The 24,246-nt window shown below is 42.6% G+C and overlaps 1 protein-coding gene across 1 annotated transcript in view; it reads right to left on the bottom strand.

Moving 5' to 3' along the window:
• The window catches only part of si:dkeyp-61b2.1 (tumor necrosis factor receptor superfamily member 21), a 28,030-nt gene that overhangs the window by 2,329 nt on the left and 1,455 nt on the right, over positions 1-24,246 (bottom strand). The window contains exons 2-8 of the mRNA XM_060910760.1: positions 23,344-23,386; positions 21,923-22,030; positions 21,640-21,820; positions 19,254-19,642; positions 18,953-19,123; positions 9,235-9,254; positions 8,896-9,070 (exon numbers count right to left, since the gene is read on the bottom strand). Of these exons, the coding sequence (XP_060766743.1) occupies positions 8,896-9,070; positions 9,235-9,254; positions 18,953-19,123; positions 19,254-19,642; positions 21,640-21,820; positions 21,923-22,030; positions 23,344-23,386 (1,087 nt within the window). The remainder of the gene's footprint in view (positions 1-8,895; positions 9,071-9,234; positions 9,255-18,952; positions 19,124-19,253; positions 19,643-21,639; positions 21,821-21,922; positions 22,031-23,343; positions 23,387-24,246) is intronic.

Raw genomic sequence — 24,246 nt, 5'->3', positions numbered from 1 at the left:
ATTTTCACTTCTGTATCTTGACCCATGTAGTTTCGTTTCCCAACCACAAGAACAGGACTTGCATTTGTTGACTGTGTTCAAGTTTGGCTGATACAACAGGAAGCGCCTTCTCCTTGGCAGGACTCTTCTACAGGATATCCAAGGGCCAAAGTGTAGGATTAAAAAAATAAACAAACAGCGATATGAAAAACAAAAGGAAAGTGGGGAATAGGGAACAGTGGATAAACAACAGAAAATAAATGAAATCTCATGAAGTATGTTACATTAACTCTCAGTGACCTTTCAAATGGCATGTGACTGGGCCTTTTATCTCAACTTCCTAACAAAACTGAGATACGAAGAAAAGAACGTCACTGTGCTGAAATGTCTCGGTGACAAACACAACACCAATTCTGAAAAAGTTGGGATCCTGTGTAAAACAAAAAGGAAAACAGAACGCAAATCCTTTTTGACTTGTATTCAGTTGAATACAATACAAAGACAAGATATTTAATTGGTGAAACTGATGAACTTTATTGTTTTGGTAAATATACACTCATTCTGAATGTGATGCCTGCAACATGCTTGCGAAAGTTGGGGCGGAGCAGCAAAAGACTGAGGAAGTTGTAGAATGCTCAAAAAATGATTGGGTATGAAACAATACCATCAATATGCCATATGCGCCCCAAGCAGACCTACCTTCCTGCCAAAAAGAATAAAAATTGGTGAAGAATTGAGAGAGAGAAGCGATTTTCATGAAATGTAAGGTGGACGACGGACAACACATGATGGCATAAACTCATCACCTGTCAGACGGATGAGCTAATAATTGACTTGAAAGAATCAGTTGATCCCCAACAAGGATGGGGCGAGGTTCGCCACTTTAAGAACAACGTTTCTCAATGTACAATTGCAAAGAATTTTGGGATTTCACCATCAACAAGCCAACAAGTTCAGAGAATCCAGAGAAATCGCTGCACATAAGGGACAAGGCTGAAAACCAACACTGAATGCCCGTGACCTTTGACCCATCAGGCGGCACTACGTTAAAAACTGACATGATTCTATAAACGACATAACTACATGGGCTCGGGAACACTTCGGAAAAAAGCTGCTGGTAAACACAGTGCATCACTCTCTCTCTAGTACTCTGCCGTATTAAGGCAGGTCCAGCCTTATAGTAGGTCTCGTTAGTGCCAGTCTCTTTACTGTTGCGTAAGAGCAGCCATCCTTGATATGATCTAGCATCCCTGTTCCTCATCTCCCAGGACGCCTCTTTCCTACCATACAGCCTTCCATGACTTTCACCAGCAGGTCCCCATGCCAAAGTATGTGTCCAAACCAGGTTCTTTGCCTCTTGTTGATTATGCGTATAATTGCACGGTCTTCCCCGGCACGCCTGAGTACCTCTTCATTACTGATCCTGTCTGACCAGACAATGTTCATTACTTGTTTCCACATTCCACAGCTCTCCAGCCTGCGTATCTCATCCTTATGCAGCGACCATGTTTCACACCTGTACGTAAGGGTGCTCCAGGTAAGAGCTTTGGATGATGCGCTTCTTCAAACTGAAGTTGAAGTTCTTGGACATCAACTCTTTCCTACTCGAGAAGGCATCCTTAGCTCAAGCTATCCTTGATCTGACCTCCCTTTCGCAATAACCATCTTCAGTTAGAATACTTCCAAGGTAGTTGAACTGCGTCACCTCTTTTAACTTCTTGCCCTCAAGATGGATCTCAAATTGTTCACCAGGCCTTTTACTAATCTTCATGATCTTCGTTTTCTTCAGGTTGATCCTCATACCTTACTGCACGGCAATAGCCATCATTCGATCCATCATGTGTTGTAGCCCCTCAGCAGAACTAGCTACCGTCGATTGGTCATCTGCATACCTGACTGTCTTGACGAGCTGGCCACCAATGCAAATGCCTTCCTCGATATCCAATAAAGCTTTTCTGAGCATCGCTTCTGCATAGATGTTAAAGGTCCCATGGCATGAAATTTTCACTTTCTGAGGTTTTTTAACGTTAAAATGAGTTCCTCTGACCTTCTTAAGTCACCCCAGTGGCTAGAAATTTCATAATGTGTAAACCAAACTATGCCCAACATTTGAGAATGGCGCGTCAAAACGGCACGTTGATAAGCTCTTCCCTTTACTACGTCAGCAAGGGAGATGATCCCCACTCCCCCCCTCTGGATTCCCACCCACTGTATGGATTGCCCCGCCCAGTTGTAGTGAGGAGACCATAGAGGACACAACAACATGGCATCACCTAAGCGAGCGAAACATGGAAATTGCGCTGTACATGGATGTGACAACACAGAAAGGAGTCTGTTTTTACTGCCGACGGGAGAGCCCCTGAAGACGCAGTGGCTTAATTTTATTTACTCCAATAATACGCCGTCGAGTCTACCTAAGACGGTGTATGTTTGTCGGAAGCATTTTCCTGAGGAATGTTTCCACAACTTGGGACAGTACAGGGCAGGTTTTGCACATCAACTGTCACTGAAGCCTGGGTCCGTACCAAGCATCCCTGCCGCATCAGCCACAAACAGCGAACAAGTAAGTGTATATAACTGTTAAGTCGTTTTGCCGTGTTTTAAAATTGGTGCATTAGCCTAGCAATGGCTACATTAGCTGTGCAGCTAACCGCTTCCTGCAGTTAGCCAGGTAATCTGCGCTACAAAACTAAAGAGCATGCAGCATGCTCTGTTAAACTGAGTTTAGTCTGGAAATTGACTGTAACTTATGAGCTTATGTTTGACTATTGCTCCGCAATGCATGTCTTCTGTTGGATAAGCGATATGTTGCTGTAGTTGCTGCTTCTATCCTCTTTGGTTATGGAGTGCGTGTTCAAGCCTAGGGTATTATACGTTCGTAAACTACCACTCCGAACACTCTCACTCTCTGTGTCACGTTGAGTTTACGAAAGGAGTCCGAGGGAGAACGGGGTTTTGTCTTAGCAGCGTGGCTACAGGCGCTGATAGCAGCGAGTATGTGTGTGCACGCAAACACTATACTACTATACTATACTACTAGTGTTGTACACACATTTTCCCACTCCCTTATTTAGACTTGTGAAGGAACCTGATTAGTGGTCATTTCTTCTTATGTTATGTATTTCTCATATTTATTTTTGTGTGTCCATAATTTTCTGTCAGTATGTAGATCAGTATCAGTATTGCCATTGCTACTGTTCACACACAGCTAGCATGGCCGCAGCTTGGTCAAGCCCCTCCCCCCATGGCCGGCCCCCACCCTCTACCCTTCCCCGCCTCCTGCTTCTCATTAGCAAAACGACGCACTGGGAAAAGCGCTGAAATGGGGCTTTCTCCCAGGAGGCTATATTTACGTGCTGAGGGTTCATTTCAAGAAAGGCTGCGGATATAACATCCGGAAACCTCCACGAGCCCGTTTAAAGCATCAACAAACCACCATGCCATGGGACCTTTAAATAGAAGTGACGACAGAGAGCAACCTTGCCTAGTACCACATCCAATATCTGCTGGCTCTGTGACACCATCTTTCATTCTCACAATAGCGGTTTGGCCCATATATAAAGCCACCATCAGCCTCCTGTCACGCCAGTCGACACTAATGCTCTTTAACGCTTCCAGGAGTTTTATCCGCTCTCCTTTGTCAAAGGCTTTCTCGTAATCCACGAAACACACGTACACATCCTGACCATGATCAATGCAGCGTTCACTGAGCAGCCTCATGACCGCTATGGCCTCCCTGGTACCAACCCCTTTCTGAAAGCCAAACTGGTCATTTTCAAGATACTCATTGGCCTTGGGTTCTAACCTGTTGGACAAGACACGGAGGATCACCTTTGAGGTGTGTGTGATAAGACTTATGGTTCTACAAATGAGTCACAACATCTACAAAGGCAACGTGAAAACCAAATATAGCCGCTAGCAGCAATAAAGGGTCCTCGCACTCGAGGACTATTGTTTTCGGCATGTTTTTTTTCTTCTTCTTCTTATTATTATTTTTCTCCACCCGCCAACTCGTTTTTGAGCTATCCACTATTACTTTGCAATTTATCATCCAGTATGTCTGAAGTTTGTACCTACCAACTTTCAAGGAAAACCAATGCACTGTGTAGAAGAAGTGCGAAAGAGTATGTAAAAAATACGTTAAAACATCACAGATTCCAAAATGGTTGACTTCCTGTTAGGCAGAGCTAATGCAAACCAATGGGAAATATGTTTGCCTTAGTGAGGACGATGTTCCCTCCAAAACTCATGAACACCGAACGAGCTGTGTGGCAACCAAAGCAAAAAAGTTTTGAAACGGGGGTGCTATGTAGCTGATGAGGCCAACCTCTGCTAATTCACAGTATTACCTCAAAAGATATCCCATAACAAATGTCAGAGGTAAGTTCCACAAGAGGCTCACTTTGAGCATGAGGATATCATCAGAACATCTTATAACATCTCTATTAGGCAATGCATGGTGAATTTATGAAACACTTCCTGTTTGCATGGCGAAACATACAAATTTATTGGTTCGCCATTTCAACATCATGCAAGATATCGCAAATCCTGCCACAAGTCAACTGGCTAAAACAATACGCATTTCAATTTTGACACGGATAGGTGAAACTATATATACCTGTATGCAGAAGTCTCAATGACACGTGGGGGCACTATGGCGTCCCCTGGACACACCCGGGGTCAAGCCTCTATCCCTGAGTAGCGGTGGCCAGGACTGATGCGAGTACCAAATTTCAGGAGTCAAAGTTTTTAGGCAATGGAATAAATACTGTCCAGGTCCAAATGGTGGTGCTATACCAGAGGGTCGAATTGGGCATGTGGATATCATCAGAACCATCGTATCCTATAAGCTGTGAATTTTTAGCTATATCAGGCAATGCACAGTGAATTTATTACATGCTTCCTGTTTGTGTAACATAAATTTACTGGTTTGCCAGAATGGGAAAGAATTTTAAAACTTCAACAGTTAGGCCCTGTTTACATTATTTCGAATCAGCGGATCATCAGATTAACGTTTTTAAAACGATTCGCGTGCACACAGCAACGCCAATACACGATCCGCGTGCACACAGCAACGCCAATACACGGATACGCTAATCACATGACTAATTAGACGGCACGTCACATGATCCCAGTGCATATTGGGCATGCGCAAGTCACTCACCACTTGCAAGTGGAAGGATGGCAAGCGAACACCTTCTCCAGCAGATAAACACACCTGGCTGTGATGTTCATGTTCTCACTGAGTTTAAGCGCCTGAAGGAGGTTGAAATGTGTAAATAAACCTCAGTGCAGCTCAGCGCTTCCTCCTGCGCTCCAAATCACTCCGCCCTGAACAGCGAGTGCCCTCTGGAGGGTGCGCACTCCAGCCCTGCGCAGCTCACAGAGCGCGCGAGTGAAGCGCACGAGCAGTGATTCGGGACTGAGCCGCTGTGTGTGTGATCCCAACGCCAGCGAATCAGGAAGGTGGATGTCACAGTGACGTTGTCCAATGACGACGTCAGCTAGAGCTCAGCACAGCGTATCCTCAATGTTTACACAGCACCGGACCAGACACGAACTGGATTGAATACGTGGGCTCTGGCGGATTCCCGTTTCCCGGCGTTTTAATGTGAACGGACAGTGCATCCGCGAAGAAAACGAGACAGATACGGTCTAATGTAAACTTGGCTGTAGTGTCTTCAGTTCACAACACCGTGGTAAACACGCTCCGTCACAACTTTTTTGAAATGTGTTGCAGGCACCAAATTCAGAATGAGTGTGCAGTGGTGCTTGAAAGTTTGTGAATCCTTTATTTTTTGTAAATTCGATAAATAAAAACTTTATACAAAACGTCCAACAAAATCATTTCCACTTAGAATGCAAACAAACCGGCGAAATGACGGGAGCAATTTGTGAAAAATGCTATAATAATAATAATAATAATAATAATGATAATAATAATGGGGCGGCACGGTGGTTTAGTGGTTAGCGCTGTCGCCTCACAGCAAGAAGGTCCGGGTTCGAGCCCCGTGGCCGGCGAGGGCCTTTCTGTGCGGAGTTTGCATGTTCTCCCCGTGTCCGCGTGGGTTTCCTCCGGGTGCTCCGGTTTCCCCCACAGTCCAAAGACATGCAGGTTAGGTTAACTGGTGACTCTAAATTGACCGTAGGTGTGAATGTGAGTGTGAATGGTTGTCTGTGTCTATGTGTCAGCCCTGTGATGACCTGGCGACTTGTCCAGGGTGAACCCCGCCTTTCGCCTGTAGTCAGCTGGGATAGGCTCCAGCTCGCCTGCGACCCTGTAGAACAGGATAAAGCGGCTAGAGATAATGAGATGAGATAATAATTCTTGAAAAAAAATACGTTCTTACCATCAAATACTTTGATTCCATATTTTGTTGCTTTTTTTATTTTTTGGGGTTTTGTTTTCAAATAGAGTATTTATTTCGTCCTCCGCTGGTTCAGCGACACGTTCCGCCATTTTGTTTTCCTTCTTTAGAGTTTTTTGGTGGTTGGCAAACCAAATTAAAGGTGCATTACCGCCACCGACTGGGCTGGAGTGTGGAACAGGAGATACTGGGGGGGAACCCCTATATTCTTTTAGCCATTTCTGTTTCTTTTAAATACGTGATAACAGTGATGTATCTGACTTGATGCGCTCCGCCATTTTGTTTTTCTCTACTCATGGTATATGAGCTGATAGCCTAGTAGTAGAGTAGCCAATCAGAGCGTGCGATTGCTCATATCTCGTGACTGTGGATAGAATAAACTGTAATATTTCGAGGAAGAAGCAAAATTATCTGATAATATCTGAATAAAAAAATTTAAAGCTTGAGTAAAAGCATCTAAAACAGAGTAATAATCTTAGATTTGCTGATATTCAAGATATTTTCACTTGCTCAGACTTTTTTTTTGAGCTTTCTAATCATGAATCTAATCATGAAATGGTTTCTGTACACTGCAAAAAACTGAAATTAAGGAGAAAATTCCTTAATCGCTCCTGTGGAGGACGGCCCCATGTGGACAGTTGAAAGTCACACCTGGAGGACGCTCTGGACTCTTACAGTAATGCTTTTATGGCTGAGGACTACAGTTGACTTGCTAACTTTAGGACTGCAGTTGTCATGAACAGTTTTGCACTCAAGTTTCCATCAATGAAGAGTTATAACATCAACGAAACTGACTTTATGTTAAAACTGTTAATGTTATAGTCATGCTGTCTGTTGTTGCCCAACTGAGGATGGGTTCCCTTTTGAGTCTGGTTCCTCTCGAGGTTTCTTCCTCATGTCGTCTGAGGGAGTTTTTCCTCGCCACCGTCGCCACAGGCTTCATCATTGGGGATAGATTAGGGATAAAATTAGCTCATGTCTTGAGTCATTCAGATTCTGTAAAGCTGCTTTGGGACAATGTCTATTGTTAAAATCGCTATACAAACAAACTTGACTTGACTTAATAGTAGTGAAATTATTTTACTGCATGGACAAATAATTTTACTTGACAAGACATCTCGGAATAAGTTGTTGAATAAGTTTAGAACTAGTTTTAATAATCTCAGAGTTGGCATCTTGTTTTCTTCTACACTGCAAAAATGATATCTTAAAGTGCATATTCTGGACCAATTTCGTTTTTTTTATATGAAAGTATGTCCCTTTACACACTCATCCAGAAGGGCAATTTTGCACAAGGCCATCTGTCTACAGCAGAAAAAAATAAATAACAAAACGCGTCTGGAAAAATCCCAAGGGAGTCTGGAGCCAGATTCGTGACGTCACCTGCGGAAGCGCCAGCAGGCTGCGCGAGCTTGCAGGGTTTCAGTGCACAGCCTGTGTAGACCAAGCGCTCCCATTTCTCTCTCATTGTCCGGTCTTCTGGAAAACGATGAGTACTAATGCCATCAAGATTGGTGTTGCTACACCCTCCTACGATACATCTGTTAACCATTTTAATAATTACGCGATAACGTTGAAGAAATTTGCAGAAAACCACCAGGTCGTTTTCTCATAAACAAACCAGCGCTGACGTAGGATTCAGAGCGAGGCGTCCTGCACGCGACGTCACGAAAATCAATGTTTGCCGGGAAATCCAAATGCCAAGTTTTTTCAGAGGCGGACAAATTCGCCTCAAATGGCTTGATTTCAACTGAATTTTTCTGGTATTGCGCAAGGTGAAAAAATTGCACAAAATACAGAATGTTACAGATATTTGACCAAAATTTAATATAAAATAGGAAAATTACATTGATCTTGCTCCTGAATTTACCCGTGATATGCACTTTAACAAGTTAGAATATCTTGAATATAGTTGAAACGATCTCGCATTTCCTACTAGAAGAATACAAGACACTAACTCTGAGATTATTAAAACTAGTTCTAGATTGTAAACAACTTATTCCAAGATGTCTTGCCAAGTAAACTTATCTGTCCATGCAGCAAGATCATTTCACGATTATTAAGGAATTTGCTCCTCAAATTCAGTTTTTTGCAGTGTAGCTGATTGACTGTTTCAGCCAATCACATGCATTAATGTAAAACATTTAGCTGAAGGTGTCGGACTAGAGACGAGCTACATGGTGAGAGACATGAACTCAGAAAGGGAAGGAAACGGTTTTGCTTTTTTTTTTTCCCACCCTCTCTGTTCTGATTAGTGAACTGATGACTTGGCTTTCTCTTAAAAAAGCTGTTGATGAAAACACAACAGAAGAGAGAGAGAAGTACCGTGTGTATTTATAATTCCTGCATCAAATTTAAAATCTGTTCAGACTCCGTGGCAAAATAGCCAACACGGAGCACCATTATGGAACCAAACCACTACAAACGGTCTCATCGCTCATGTTTAAGCATTAAAAGGTAAACTCTGTCATCACTCATTCATGCGAGGGATTTTATGTACCTGGACCTTCACGAATTTTATTTGGATTAATCTATAATCTTCCCTCACCAACAGTGTTGTTGACGCCATCCGCTTTCCCAAAGTGCTCCATGGTGACCTGCTGATTTTTCCCCGGGAATGACCCCTGACCCTGGGCTTGAGCTCTAACAGTGTCTGTGGCATCGCTCACAGGTCCTGGAGTCTGCAGGTTTGAGTTGTGGCTGGCTGTAGGGAACACGGACTGCTGCAAAGAGCAAGAACAAAGCAGAAATGAGCTTGAGATGATGACTGTGTGTGTGTGTGTGTGTGTGTGTGTGTGTGTGTGTGTGTGTGTGTGTGTGTGTGTGTGTGTGTGTCATCAAAAAGATTTCAATTTTATGCAATACGAAGCAAAAAGAAGTCACTCACATAACTTCTAGACGGCAGACCTGTAAAGACAATAAGAGAATAATAATAATAATAATAATAATAATAATAATAATAAATACATCCTATTCTCATAAATGCACGATGACTGATTTGAATATTGCATTGTCATAAAGTGAAAGTTCATCACAATACATCCGAGTTAAACGTGTTAAATGCACTACTTAAAGCACTCCCGTGGTTTCTCAGGTTGCATCAAGCCATTGTCAGGATGTAATTCTGAAAGTCTATCATTGTGCACTTTAATGGGAAAGAGAGCACGTGAGTTCTGAAGCCATGTGGTTTACAGTAAGAGGCAAAGCGAGGGAGATTCCAGTACAAGTGCTGATCATCTCGTGTTTGGGTTTATATGAGGCACAAAGGTATGGCAAAGATCACACAAGTACAAATTATAAGCATATCACTTCATCTTTGCTTCTTTTTGCACACGTATAGGCGGCAAGGTATTTTTGTTGCACAATTTGTAGTTCGGCTAAAATATAAAGAGCTCTGAATTTCTGCTGCTCAGAGTGACGCGGGCATTCGTGGAAAGTTGTTTTGCAAGATGCAAAACCAGTGGGGGAAAAAAATAAAAAAACAACAACACCTTGGTGAACAGGTCTGAGTTTCTCAAAAGCATCGCAGCACAAAATTGTTAAATGGTAGAGCAAGCAGCACAATGAACACTCTCTCTCCTAGTTAGGACGCCCTTAGCGTTAAGAGGCTTTTAGAAAACCCACCCCTGACTGATTTGCACGAGTCAACATGAGAAATGTTTCAAAACTCCACCAGTGAATTCATAAAGAAACCTTCCTTCAATCTCAAGATCAACAGACGTTGTGCTTTTCGTATTGCTGCTCCTGAACCGTGGTACAACTTACCAGAAGACATCAAGGACTGGACTAACAAACAAACATCGACTGCTTTAAACAAAAACTCCAGATGCATTTGTTTAATCAGGCCTTTAAAGTTGCAAAACAACTTTCCATGAATGCCCGTGTCATTCTGAGCAGCAGAAATGCAGAGCTCTTTATATTTTAGCAGAACTACAAATTATGCAACAAAAATATCTTGCTGCCTATACGTGTGCAAAAAGAAGCAAAGATGAAGTGATATGCTTATACAACCCCGATTCAAAAAAAGTTGGGACAAAGTACAAATTGTAAATAAAAACGGAATGCAATAATTTACAAATCTCAAAAACTGATATTGTATTCACAATAGAACATAGACAACATATCAAATGTCGAAAGTGAGACATTTTGAAATTTCATGCCAAATATTGTCTCATATGAAATTTCATGACAGCAACACGTCTCAAAAAAAGTTGGGACAGGGGCAATAAGAGGCTGGAAAAGTTAAAGGTACAAAAAAGGAACAGCTGGAGGACCAAATTGCAACTCATTGGGTCAATTGGCAATAGGTCATTAACATGACTGGGTATAAAAAGAGCATCTTGGAGTGACAGCGGCTCTCAGAAGTAAAGATGGGAAGAGAATCACCAATCCCCCTAATTCTGCGCTGACAAATAGTGGAGCAATATCAGAAAGGAGTTAGACAGTGTAAAATTGCAAAGAGTTTGAACATATCATCATCTACAGTGCATAATATCATCAAAAGATTCAGAGAATCTGGAAGAATCTCTGTGCGTAAGGGTCAAGGCCAGAAAACCATACTGGGTGCCCGTGATCTTCGGGCCCTTAGACGACACTGCATCACATACAGGCATGCTTCTGTATTGGAAATCACAAAATGGGCTCAGGAATATTTCCAGAGAACATTATCTGTGAACGGCAGCACGGTGGTGTAGTGGTTAGCTCTGTCGCCTCACAGCAAGAAGGTCCTGGGTTCGAGCCCCATGGCCGGCGAGGGCCTTTCTGTGCGGAGTTTGCATGTTCTCCCCGTGTCCGCGTGGGTTTCCTCCGGGTGCTCCGGTTTCCCCCACAGTCCAAAGACATGCAGGTTAGGTTAACTGGTGACTCTAAATTGAGCGTAGGTGTGAATGTGAGTGTGAATGGTTGTCTGTGTCTATGTGTCAGCCCTGTGATGACCTGGCGACTTGTCCAGGGTGTACCCCGCCTTTCGCCCGTAGTCAGCTGGGATAGGCTCCAGCTTGCCTGCGACCCTGTAGAAGGATAAAGCGGCTAGAGATGAGATGAGATGAGATGAGATTATCTGTGAACACAGTTCACCGTGCCATCCGCCGTTGCCAGCTAAAACTCTATAGTTCAAAGAAGAAGCCGTATCTAAACATGATCCAGAGGCGCAGACGTCTTCTCTGGGCCAAGGCTCATTTAAAATGGACTGTGGCAAAGTGGAAAACTGTTCTGTGGTCAGACGAATCAAAATTTGAAGTTCTTTATGGAAATCAGGGACGCCGTGTCATTCGGACTAAAGAGGAGAAGGACGACCCGAGTTGTTATCAGCGCTCAGTTCAGAAGCCTGCATCTCTGATGGTATGGGGTTGCATTAGTGCGTGTGGCATGGGCAGCTTACACATCTGGAAAGACACCATCAATGCTGAAAGGTATATCCAGGTTCTAGAGCAACATGTGCTCCCATCCAGACGACGTCTCTTTCAGGGAAGACCTTGCATTTTCCAACATGACAATGCCAAACCACGTACTGCATCAATTACAGCATCATGGCTGCGTAGAAGAAGGGTCCAGGTACTGAACTGGCCAGCCTGCAGTCCAGATCTTTCACCCATAGAAAACATTTGGCGCATCATAAAACGGAAGATACGACAAAAAAAAAAAAAAGACCTAAGAGTTGAGCAACTAGAATCCTACATTAGACAAGAATGGGTTAACATTCCTATCCCTAAACTTGAGCAACTTGTCTCCTCAGTCCCCAGACGTTTACAGACTGTTGTAAAGAGAAAAGGGGATGTCTCACAGTGGGAAACATGGCCTTGTCCCAACTTTTTTGAGATGTGTTGTTGTCATGAAATTTAAAATCACCTAATTTTTCTCTTTAAATGATACATTTTCTCAGTTTAAACATTTGATATGTCATCTATGTTCTATTCTGAATAAAATATGGAATTTTGAAACTTCCACATCATTGCATTCCATTTTTATTTACAATTTGTACTTTGTCATTTGTACTTGTGTGATCTTTGCCACACCTTTGTGCCTCATATAAACCCATCTCTGAAGACCTGTCCTGGAGCAACAACAACGCATCACTGGCCAAAAAAGCCCAACAGCGTCTGTACTTCCTCCGCAAACTAAGGAGAGCAAGAGCCCCGGCCCCCATCATGCACACATTCTACAGAGGCACCATCGAGAACATCCTGACCAGCTGCATCACCGTGTGATATGGTGCCTGCACCATGTCCTGCTGCAAGACTCTGCAGCGCATCGTGAGAGCAGCTGAGAGGATCATTGGTGTCTCTCTCCCTTCTCTAATGGATATTTATAACTCCTGCCTCACCCGCAAAGCCATCAGGATTAGTTTATTAGTTTATTGTTTATACTGCTTATTTCATGTTTACCTGCTATACCTCAAGTGCCCTTGACTGTTTATTTTATATATATCTTCCGCAAGAGCACGGATTCTTCTTCTCCATGCTCTTGCGGAAGGCGGTCGCATTCTCTCCCTCTCCCTTCCCTTATCTTTCCTGCTTCTGCTTCTGCTGTCTTGTCTATCTTGTGTCTATATTTTTGAGAGACTCTCTCTGCATTGCTCTCCGAACTAAAAACCATGGAATTGATAAACTGGTCTCTTCACAACGAGAAGCCTGGGTTCGGGGGAACCAGCCTGTCCTGCTGGAACGTTTGCAGCCGGCTACACGATGGATGCGTGGGAGCAGTGGCGGGCCATGTGCCTGGCGGTTCTTTCTGTGGAGGACATTGAAGACATCTACCTATTCGGAACCATGATAACAGGACTTTTGCTGATTGGATTAGGCATTGCCCTGGTTTATCAAGGAAATCAGAAAACGGTGACAGCTGTTCAAAGCCCCATAAAGCTGCCTGACATGATTGAAGCAGTGGGCAGAGCTGTCGGCAAGACCAAAGAAATTCCAATCTTATCTATTTCGGCTCTCTTCACCAGCACTGGCCGTGGCCAAGGCCGTTGCTGGGACAACAATTCCCCTGGAGAATACTGCTGTTAGACTCTCTCTCGTATTTCCTCCCCCCCTTCCCGTGGTCGCTGCTTCACCCCCAGTGTGACAGGTGGGTGCGTGACCAGCGCCATTATGGCTGCAGGAGCGGACGGCTGCTTGATGCGCTGGGTTACCGCTACCTCCTCCCCTACCCCCTTTCGCCCCCCCCCCCCCAAGTCCCGAGTTTTCATGTTGTAAAGTGTACTTGTGTTATTTTTGTGCTTATGTGGTGAGGTTTTTTAATGTTCCCACACTGTACTCCTTACAGGAGCATAATGTGGGGGTTGCTTTTTTCTCCTCCTCTCTCCTCATGTTACTACTGTGTTTCCTTTCCTTTTATCCCTGTCTTCCTGTCCTGTTCCCCCTCTGTAAGGACAGGCTGATGGTCAATTTCACTGGTACAGTGATAATAAAGGGTTCATTCATTCATCATTATATATATATATATATATATATATATATATATATATATATATATATATATATATATATACACACACACACACACACCTGTGAGTGTTTAGTCTATGTCTATTTCTTATCTAGAGTGTTTATACTGTTTATATTGTTTATTTCAGTTATTCTATTTTTATTTATTGCATTGCCTGTTTGCACCGTGGGTCAGAGAGGACTGAAATTTCATCTGTGCTGTATGTTGAACATGTATAGCATATTTGACAATAAAGTTGACTTGACTTGTAACTGTCTCCAGCACTACTGAACTCTCAGAAATGGCGCTTTATAACTCGATCATCATCATGATCATCATCTCTTTCAAATACGTGATGCATAAATAAATCATATGCGAGCATGTTCTGTGCACTGCAAACAAATCTGATTCAATTTTACACAGCAGGTTTAAAGAACGAGTCAACGGCAACAACGGAGAGGAAAACCTTCCTAAACTGGCATGAGGAAGAAAGCTTGAGAGGGAACAGATTAGTGCAGTGCAGTGCAGTTCAACTATAACTCATTATAGGACACGTTATAGAAGAGGAAAGACAAACAGCATGGAGTGTGTTAATGGGACTTTATAATAAGACTTATTATAATATTATAACCATGGCCTAATGGTTAGAGAAGCAGCTTCAGGACAAAAAGGTCGCTGGTTCGATTCCCTGGACCAGCAGGAATGGCTGAAGTGCCCTTGAGCAAGGCACCGAACCCCTAACTGCTCTCCAGGCTGCTCTGGGTGTGTTGTACACCGCTCTGGCTAAGAGCGTCTGCTAAATGCCATTAATGTAATGTAATGTAATGTAATGACTTTCAATACAATATGAGCAGATTCCCGGGATGAGCATAAGACAGTCTTTATAATTACAGCAGCAGGTCTTCGGTCCAAACCTACATTGGACATCCCATTCCAGATCCATGTGCACTAGCATTAATATGGAGTTGTTCCCTCTTTGCTGCTATAATAAACAGCACTAAACACTTTCATGAGATTTTGGAGCAAATTTGGCATTTCAGTTCATCTGAAAGTTGTTCAGTGGGGTTGAGGTCAGGGCTCTGTGCAGGACACTGAAGTTCTTCCACTCCAAATGTCTTCCTGGAGCAGGTTTGGGTCTCTTAGTTCTGTACAAAGGCATCCTATACAATCGTGTGCTTCGCTCTTGGGAACAGCTTGAGGAATAATAATAATAATAATATAATACCACACAAATTCAACTATACTGTTTTCAAAAGCACCTAACAACTAAAACAACTTACTCAATACAACAACTAATAATAATAATAATAATAATAATAATAATGTATAAAAGTAAGCAGGTCTGTGGCAGCGGGGGCGTGGTCAAGCGTCGGTCTGTGAATGGAGGGCGGAGTCAGGGAAGGTAAGTTGCGGAAATCACTGCACCTGACGGGAATTAACCTGTGTTTGTGTGTCTTCCCCAGTGACCGCGCCCTATAAGAGGAGAGGGAGAGCAGAGGAAGGGAGCTACTCCCCAACCTGGATACTTGTGTGCGTGAGTGTGTGTGCATGCGTGCGTGTGTGTGTAGTTCAAAGCTGAAAAGCTACAATAAACGAGTCTTTGAGAACTCAGTTCTGGCCTGCCGTGCTTCTGTGCTCCACCCACCTAGAACACTTGCTACAAGGTCATAAAAAGAATTTTCCCTGACACCTAATTATTTTTGTTTAGTGACCAAAAGCTACTGAATTCGAATCACAGACTTCCAATTTTATTAGTTTTTTTAAAACTAGAACAATTAATGAATTTATCTCCACGTGGCCCTAAATTCTCCGCTATTTTTTCCTGCTTCACCATGACCCAATTCAAGATACTACATCATGCATCACATCACATGGTGGGCTTTCCCCGTTCACGCAAGGCATTGTGGGATACAAATTTGAAACAGGAGAGAAAAATGGAGGGCGTGAGTGTGCCAATGAAACGTGAAACAGCGACTACAGTAACGGAAAGAAAGCGAGAAGAAAAGACGTTATGTTATATACGAAGGAAAGGAAACGCAGGACCAAACTAATAAATATCGGCGCTCAGCGAGCACCTCGGTGTGATCAGCTGTTCGTTTAGCGACAGAATGATGGAACTGTCAGTGCACGCTCAAAGGGAAACCTGCGCATGCGCACACGGACTTCCTCTGTCTGCTTGACTGCGTGAAGTGAGCGATTTCATGCACATTATTTGCTTTAATCCCCTCAAAATAAATAACTTCCCAACCACAGAATGGCCTGATATTTTGTGAGATATTACAGAAATAAGCATACAGTGGGGCAAAAAAGTATTTAGTCAGTCACCAATTGTGCAAGTTCTCCCACTTAAAAAGATGAGAGAGGCCTGTAATTTTCATCATAGGTACACTTCAACTATGAGAGACAGAATGAGAAAAAAAAAATCACATTGTCTGATTTTTAAAGAATTTATTTGCAAATTATGGTGGAAAATAAGTATTTGGTCAGTAACAAAAGTTCATCTCAATACTTTGTTATATACCCTTTGTTGGCAATGACAGAGGTCAAACGTTTTCTGTAAGTCTTCACAAGGTTTTCACACACTGTTGCTGGTATTTTGGCCCATTCCTCCATGCAGATCTCCTCTAGAGCAGTGATGTTTTGGGGCTGTCGCTGGGCAACACGGACTTTCAACTCCCTCCAAAGATTTTCTATGGGGTTGAGATCTGGAGACTGGCTAGGCCACTCCAGGACCTTGAAATGCTTCTTACGAAGCCACTCATTCGTTGCCCGGGCGGTGTGTTTGGGATCATTGTCATGCTGAAAGACCCAGCCACGTTTCATCTTCAATGCCCTTGCTGATGGAAGGGAGGTTTTCACTCAAAATCTCACGATACATGGCCCCATTCATTCTTTCCTTTACACGGATCAGTCGTCCTGGTCCCTTTGCAGAAAAACAGCCCCAAAGCATGATGTTTCCACCCCCATGCTTCACAGTAGGTATGGTGTTCTTTGGATGCAACTCAGCATTCTTTCTCCTCCAAACACGACAAGTTGAGTTTTTACCAAAAAGTTCTATTTTGGTTTCATCTGACCATATGACATTCTCCCAATCCTCTTCTGGATCATCCAAATGCTCTCTAGCAAACGTCAGACGGGCCTGGACATGTACTGGCTTAAGCAGGGGGACACGTCTGGCACTGCAGGATTTGAGTCCCTGGCGGCGTAGTGTGTTACTGATGGTAGCCTTTGTTACTTTGGTCCCAGCTCTCTGCAGGTCATTCACTAGGTCCCCCTGTGTGGTTCTGGGATTTTTGCTCACCGTTCTTGTGATCATTTTGACCCCACAGGGTGAGATCTTGCGTGGAGCCCCAGATCGAGGGAGATTATCAGTGGTCTTGTATGTTTTCCTTCTAATAATTGCTCCCACAGTTGATTTCTTCACACCAAGCTGCTTACCTATTGCAGATTCAGTCTTCCCAGCCTGGTGCAGGTCTACAATTTTGTTTCTGGTGTCCTTTGACAGCTCTTTGGTCTTGGCCATAGTGGAGTTTGGAGTGTGACTGTTTGAGGTTGTGGACAGGTGTCTTTTATACTGATAACGAGTTCAAACAGGTGCCATTAATACAGGTAACGAGTGGAGGACAGAGGAGCCTCTTAAAGAAGTAGTTACAGGTCTGTGAGAGCCAGAAATCTTGCTTGTTTGTAGGTGATCAAATACTTATTTTACCGAGGAATTTACCAATTAATTCATTAAAAATCCTACAATGTGATTTCCTGGATTCTTTCCCCCCATTCTGTCTCTCATAGTTGAAGTGTACCTATGATGAAAATTACAGGCCTCGCTCATCTTTTTAAGTGGGAGAACTTGCACAATTGGTGGCTGACTAAATACTTTTTTGCCCCACTGTATCAGAGGGAACTACATTTCACCGATTTTATGAAATCGAAAGGCTTTAAAATCAGTGGTGCATTGGAGGTCATATGGCAAAGAGTTCCATAGTTTTGGTGCAGCAGCCATAAAGGCTCTGTCACCAAGAGTAGGATGAGTTCTAAAGTTCGGCGCCGACAGGAGGAATTTATTGTTGGATCTAAGACTATAAACTGAGTTCAATTTGAAAGTTAGCAAGTTAGAAAGATACTCTGGGGCCATATTATGAATGTACTTAAGTGATAATCTTAAAATCTATCCTAAACTTAACTGGAAGCTGATGCAAATAATAAAGAAGTGGCAATATACGGCAAAACCAAGGTGCATGGTATAAAACCTGAGCAGCTGCATTTTGCACGTGTTGTAGCTTTGCTATAAAGTTACTAGGTAACCCATATAAGAGTCCAGTACAATAATGCAGCCTGCTGGTGAGAAAAGCGTGCACCAGTCTTTCCGTAGATTCTCTGCTAAGGTATTTCCTGATCCTTCTGATGTTGCGCGGATGGTAAAATGCACTTTTGCAGGTTTTAGTAACATGTGCGCTGAGACTGAAGGTACTTTCGGCACATACGGGTGTGAGGGTCAGGTGTCCACATACTTTTGGATATATAGTGCAAGTCACCAATTTCTCCATCCTTTTACTGAATATTGTCACTGATGTTGCTGTCCTCTATTATTGTTTTCTTGTGCTGCCAATGCTAGATGATGATGGCAGTGATACAGTATGCGGACGCATGTTGGAGAGAAAAGCGGCATGAAATTCCCAATCTGTGCCGAGTTTCCCAAAAGCATTGTAGCACAAAGTAGATAATTGTTAAATGGTAGAGCGAGTACTACAAGGAACACTCACTCTCCTAGTTAAGATGCTCTTAGCATTAAGATGCTTTTGGGAAACCCACCCCTGACCATTCACATTCATGTCACATGGCCTCATATCGGATAGGTATCTGATCTGTATCTAGGAGGATATATGAACATAGCTGAGGATTAATCTGAAAAGATTGATTTTGATGTATACCCAGTCCTGATCAGATCAAAAATCAGATCTCTATCGTTTTACAACATAAATTCAGATTTGTGTCACTTGTGAGCGTAGCCAAAATGTGTCAGGATCAGCAGGATCAGGCACCGCAAACACACACACACACGAAAATTGCTCACTTGGAGATCATGTGGACCTTGTGTATGTGTGTGTGTGTGTGTGTGTGTGTGTGTGTGGGGGGGGGGGGTTAGGTATTTGTGTGTGCAGTGCATTGTGGGTACACACCTGCCCACTCGAGTTTGCTCTTGATGGCTCTACTTTTGCACTTCAAGAACAGATATAGCACCAGACACAGGAACACAAGCAGCAGAATCGAACTGATCCAAGTGGTCTTTTTCGAAAAGCGCTCAGGTGGCAGAACAGTGCCCTCTGTTGGAGAAATGCTGAAAAACATTCCTGCAAGAAAAACAGTGAAACAGAACAAGCTAGCAAGGATGTGAAAAATACCTAGAAAATAATATAAAATATGTCACGTTAGCGTACATACTAGGTCCTCTTAGAGTTGCTGCGACTTCGGCACTCCTACCTGAAGTCGTGGTCTCAGAGGCTAAGGGCGTGGCTGAGCCTGGATTGGATGTTGGATGTGTTGCATTATCTGGTTGGATGGTTTCATGCTTGTGGATAGGAGACGAGGGACTCGGAGTCATGGTGTAGGGTGTGTCTGGTATCGTAGCTGTAGTCTCAGAGGCTAAGGACGTGTCTGGGTTTTGAGAGTTGGACTGAAGCCCTGGAGTGGAGACTGATGAAGTTTTTAGATGGGAGTTTCGGGATGTGAAAATACTGGACAAGACACTCTGAGACATGATGGACGGTGTCTCTGGCATCGCAGTCACTGGGTTTGGGGCAGGTTTTCCACACACACGGTCTGCAATCGGAGATCCTTCTTTAATCACCACCAGCCCTAGACTGGCACAACTGAGAGTGAGACAAACACAGAACACATGAGATATCAGTAACCTCATTTTCACACATGGTAGGTGTCACGATTGGAGTTTTCACTGAGCCCACCTGCAAAAAGCCATCAATGCAGCCGCACTCACGTCTACTAGAGATCTGACATTCAGTGCAGTGTTTTGATTGCTTTTGGTTGTTAGATATGAGCTTGTATGCTTCAAGCGTCCCATACCGATGTTATAGACACCCAGATCCTGTGTCACAAGTTCTATTTTGTTAAACTCCTGTATCTCAGTGATGTGTAAGCAATTTTATTGACCAAAAGTGCACACAAGGAGGAGAACTGTAGAACTTGGCGTGAGGTCAGAAGTCTGATTTTGACCAAATCATCAGATAGCTTTCCTTCTATGATCGTGTCAAATAATCAAAATGAAAACCTCAGTGAAATATTCTGGGATGAATTATTGCTCAGTTGAATTTTTATGTTCTGGGAGAATCTACGATAATGTTGAGGGTCATAAACTCATGGTTTTCTCTTTATAACAGAGAACATTTCTGGTGAAAAGGTGGCACAAGAGTGAGTCTCTGTCTGAAAGATAAGTTCGTGACAGTAATTCTTAGTTTAAGCTGATAAATGTTATGAGGTACAACGAATCATCGAACAACGGTTTGTCTGGTGTGTGAAGCATGTCTCTACTGAAACTCAACAGAAACCAGGGTGACTGATGTGTCATCCATGAATGAGTTGGCTCGATGAGTTGGATTGTTCAGATTGAATGTTCAAGAGCCAACTCCCATATATGAGCTTTTTTTTTTTTTGGGGGGGGGGGGGGGGGGGGGGATATGTATATAATGCTGTTCTGTTAACCTCGGTTATAGGATAAATGAAAATGAATCTTTTTATTTTTTGATGTATAGTACATTATTGATTTTTACAATTTTTAAAATGCAACATAAGGTAACTGATTGATTGTATTTTGTAAAGTTAATTAAAGGCACTATAAACTTTAATTTAACCATTCAAGTCTTAGATATGCAAAGATGATGAATTGTTGTTAAAAAAAAAAAAAAAAAAAATCGGAAATTCTCTGGTGATCAGCAAGTTCACTCTTACTGATGAGTCAGAGAAAATCTGCCTCACTGAAAAGAGCTAAAACTCCCAAAACCACACCAAACATAGAAAATGTGGTGTCTCCCCAAATGCTCCTGCATCATCGTTTTTGTAGTTTATTAAAATTAGTTGGTTATCCCCCCTCCACCCAATAAAAAAAGATAAAGAAACTGGATATTTATTAGATATCAGATCGATTAGATATTACATATCTTTAATATAAAGTTATATTTACGTGCCCATGTTAATGAACACATCTTTATCTCATCCCCCAAGCTTCATGTCGGAACAGTAACTCCTTCGCTTTCATCAATTCGTCATTCCTGACTCAACTCGACAGCATTCCACGAAACGTCAAATTAATTCCAGTGGCATTAAATTAAAACGCTTTTAACACAAGGTGGATGCAACAAATTATCACACGTCTGGAAAGTAAAATCTGCACCCCTTCGCTCTCAGCACTGAATGTGAATCTTGCTCAGAAAAACACTAAAATTCATCTGACACGATTGTTCCTGTTCATATTCACACGGCACAGCACACGGTGACGTGTGTGGTTCAGAGCTGGTGTTGGGTGACGGGTTATATACCAAGCATTCCTGTAATGAGCAGCACATGAGTGCTGAAACAAAACAACAACAACCAAAAAATAACCTCCTGTACTCAGGGAAATTCAGAGATGTGATCATGAAGGTGGTGGGCAGGGGTGGTGGTTAAGGTTCTGACCTGCTGCTGCTGTGCCTTTGAGCAATAACCTGATCAAGCTTGACATATGCAGAGAAAAGCATTTAGATGTAGAGCAATAACAATAAAATTTTTTTTTTCCTGATTCGCCCCCGCACTATATCTTTGTAATGTTATCAGATAGGTTGTTTTTCTTTTTCTCAAAACAGAGTGTGGGACTTACTCAGTGTACTGCTGGCAGGTTTGGTTTAGATTAGGCGCGTTGGTGAAGCCGTTGGTGCACGGCTCACAATCCCTCCTGCAGGTCAAGTTCACCGCATTCGGGCAGTAGTGGCCAGATTTGCACTGGCAGCGACGGTCACTTGTGTTTGTGCAGGGGGTGACTTCGATCAGGTTTTTCTTTTCTGTGCACACACACAACAAACGAGACAATGATTGAGCACACACCTGATCTCAATTTTTTTTTTTTTTTTGTAATACATGCTTCACATTTTTCATGATCTTACCAGAGCAAGACTTCGTGCACCGGTTACACATGGACCGTCCGTTCTGCAGAGACCGGTACTGTTCGGGTTCACATCCCTTACACTTACATGTTGATGAATCTCTTTGGCCTGAGTGGAAGAAGAATGCAGTATAGACTTTGTAGGGTTTGCTTATATAAGATAACAGTCAGAGTTACGGGTGAAGGAGTTTATAGAGGAGTTTACGCGGGTACCATGACATGCTGCGTTTTCTTTTTTGTCTTAATAACTTCAAGAGATCACAATTTTGACTGTAGCAAGGGAATGACTGTTTACAGCTGCTATACTATTTAAAAAAAAAAAAAAAAAAGCCTGGCTCCGGGATGCTCCATGATATTCAGTGTAACTATAAATAGAAAAAAGTATGAGGTGCTTTTTTTTTTTAAAGAATACATCAAATATGAATGTATGCTGTAACATAAGAGGAATAAAAACACATCAGGTGATGATGTTATTAGAAAATAATCAACTTCAGGCCAGTATCAGTCAGTATGCACGTTCATGTTTTATTCTTTCACTTGGTTGTCATAACACAACTAGCCATGAGGTTGCCATCTGCACCCCATAATGACTGTACGCTTAGTTTGGAAATGACTAGCCAAACTTTTCTTTTTCAAGAAAGACAAACGGCCAGCTCAGAAAAGCAACACTGACAGTAAAACCAAGCATCTTCTGAAACGTGGAATTGTGCTGGTAAACAGGACGATGATTGACAGATTTACAGATCAGGCTGGAGAGCAGAGCACAGCGTAACACAGCACAGCAGCTCCTGACTCAGAATGGGCGTCATACGAGAGTTAACTCTTGGTCAGTCAAAAGAGAGATGTAGCCCACGGTTTTATTCTAAACTTCTGAACCAAAGGGTGGGTCAGTGAACCAACACCCTGTTCCCCTTCACACTTCATTTTCTGATTAAAAAGCTCATTCAGCTGGTGTTACAGATAAATGTTGTGCATAAACCACACACCTACGGTATTTACATCATCAATCCAAAAAGAGAAGGATATGATCTTGCGAAGTGTTTGTTAAAGGTAACGACCATTTTCTAAGAAAAGGCCTGTATTCACATGCTGATGTTTGCCGATCTTTACTTTTACGCAACTACTAAGTAAGAGGCAGGGGTGGATCTGTAAACAAGACCATTCCATTCATGAATGTGCACGCCATAAGTGCAAAAGGGCAACAACCTCTGCCTGGACACAACAAATATACAAGCAGAGTTTGGACCATGACTCCATCTGTACATCATTTCTGTGGAAGTCTACAAAATATGACATCCATTAATTATGTCGTCATCTGTATGACCTGTTTGGGTTGTTATTCTAAAAACTCATATCAGCTGCTTATAGTACATGTCAGAATAAGTAATCCTCCTGCTTATTTCTCTGAAAAGGCCTGCCTACCAGTTGTGCAAGGCAGACAGCTCTCTGGATTTGCTGGAGGAATCTGCAAGGAGAAAAGCAAAAAACAGAAAGTCAGTTAACTCGCTTTGACTCAGTTCGAACTCAGTGAGGCTGCAAAAGGGACAAACATCTATCAATGCATGACGAGTCTTCAGTCATTTCTGGGAATTTGCACAAAATGCCCTTACACTAGCTTTAGGCTATCCTATCAATCAATTACAACAAGTGGTTTTAAATTTAAAACAAACAAACAAAAAAAAAACCCCAATACAACCACTAACAGTTCCCTGGAGCTCTTCCGGGCAAGACTCCAACAAATACACCACCAAACCGCATTCTTTTATGAATTAGCATTTCCTCACACAGACCTACTGCCTTTACAACTTCATGAAGTGTTTGGTTAATGCACGTCTCTTCCACCAAGTTTGCACGGGGCATGTTGCTCATGTTTAAAATGAATGGTTTCATAAACTCTACAGAATGCTTGACAAGACATGACACAGTGCAAAAAACTTTAAAGAACCTCTGTGGCATGTGAAAATCTTTCAAAAGCCTAATCAGATCAGAGCAAAACCACAAGCAACTAAATGTACAGTATCTGAAATGCAAAGCACTGACCCTTGGCAAAGTCTCAAAAATAGGGGACTGCTCAGTGTGTGTGTGTGTGTGTGTGTGTGTGTGTGTGTGTGTGTGTGTGTATGGGAAGAAAAAAAAAAACACAACCCAAACCAAAAAGAAAGAAAACCTGTTTATTTCATATGCTGAGATGCTGATGTTGTAAAGTATCTGGCAGAAGATCACACAAGCAATGTGGTCAGATCAAGGGACTGCTAGAGATGAGTGTCAATCCTACCGGTAAGTCTGTATTGCACCGTCACACACACACACACACACACACACACA

Source organism: Neoarius graeffei, chromosome 26 (genome assembly GCF_027579695.1).
Source record: "Neoarius graeffei isolate fNeoGra1 chromosome 26, fNeoGra1.pri, whole genome shotgun sequence".
Taxonomy (NCBI): domain Eukaryota; kingdom Metazoa; phylum Chordata; class Actinopteri; order Siluriformes; family Ariidae; genus Neoarius; species Neoarius graeffei.
The sequence above is the reverse complement of the archived record's forward strand: the minus strand, read 5'-3'. Positions and strand labels throughout refer to the sequence as shown.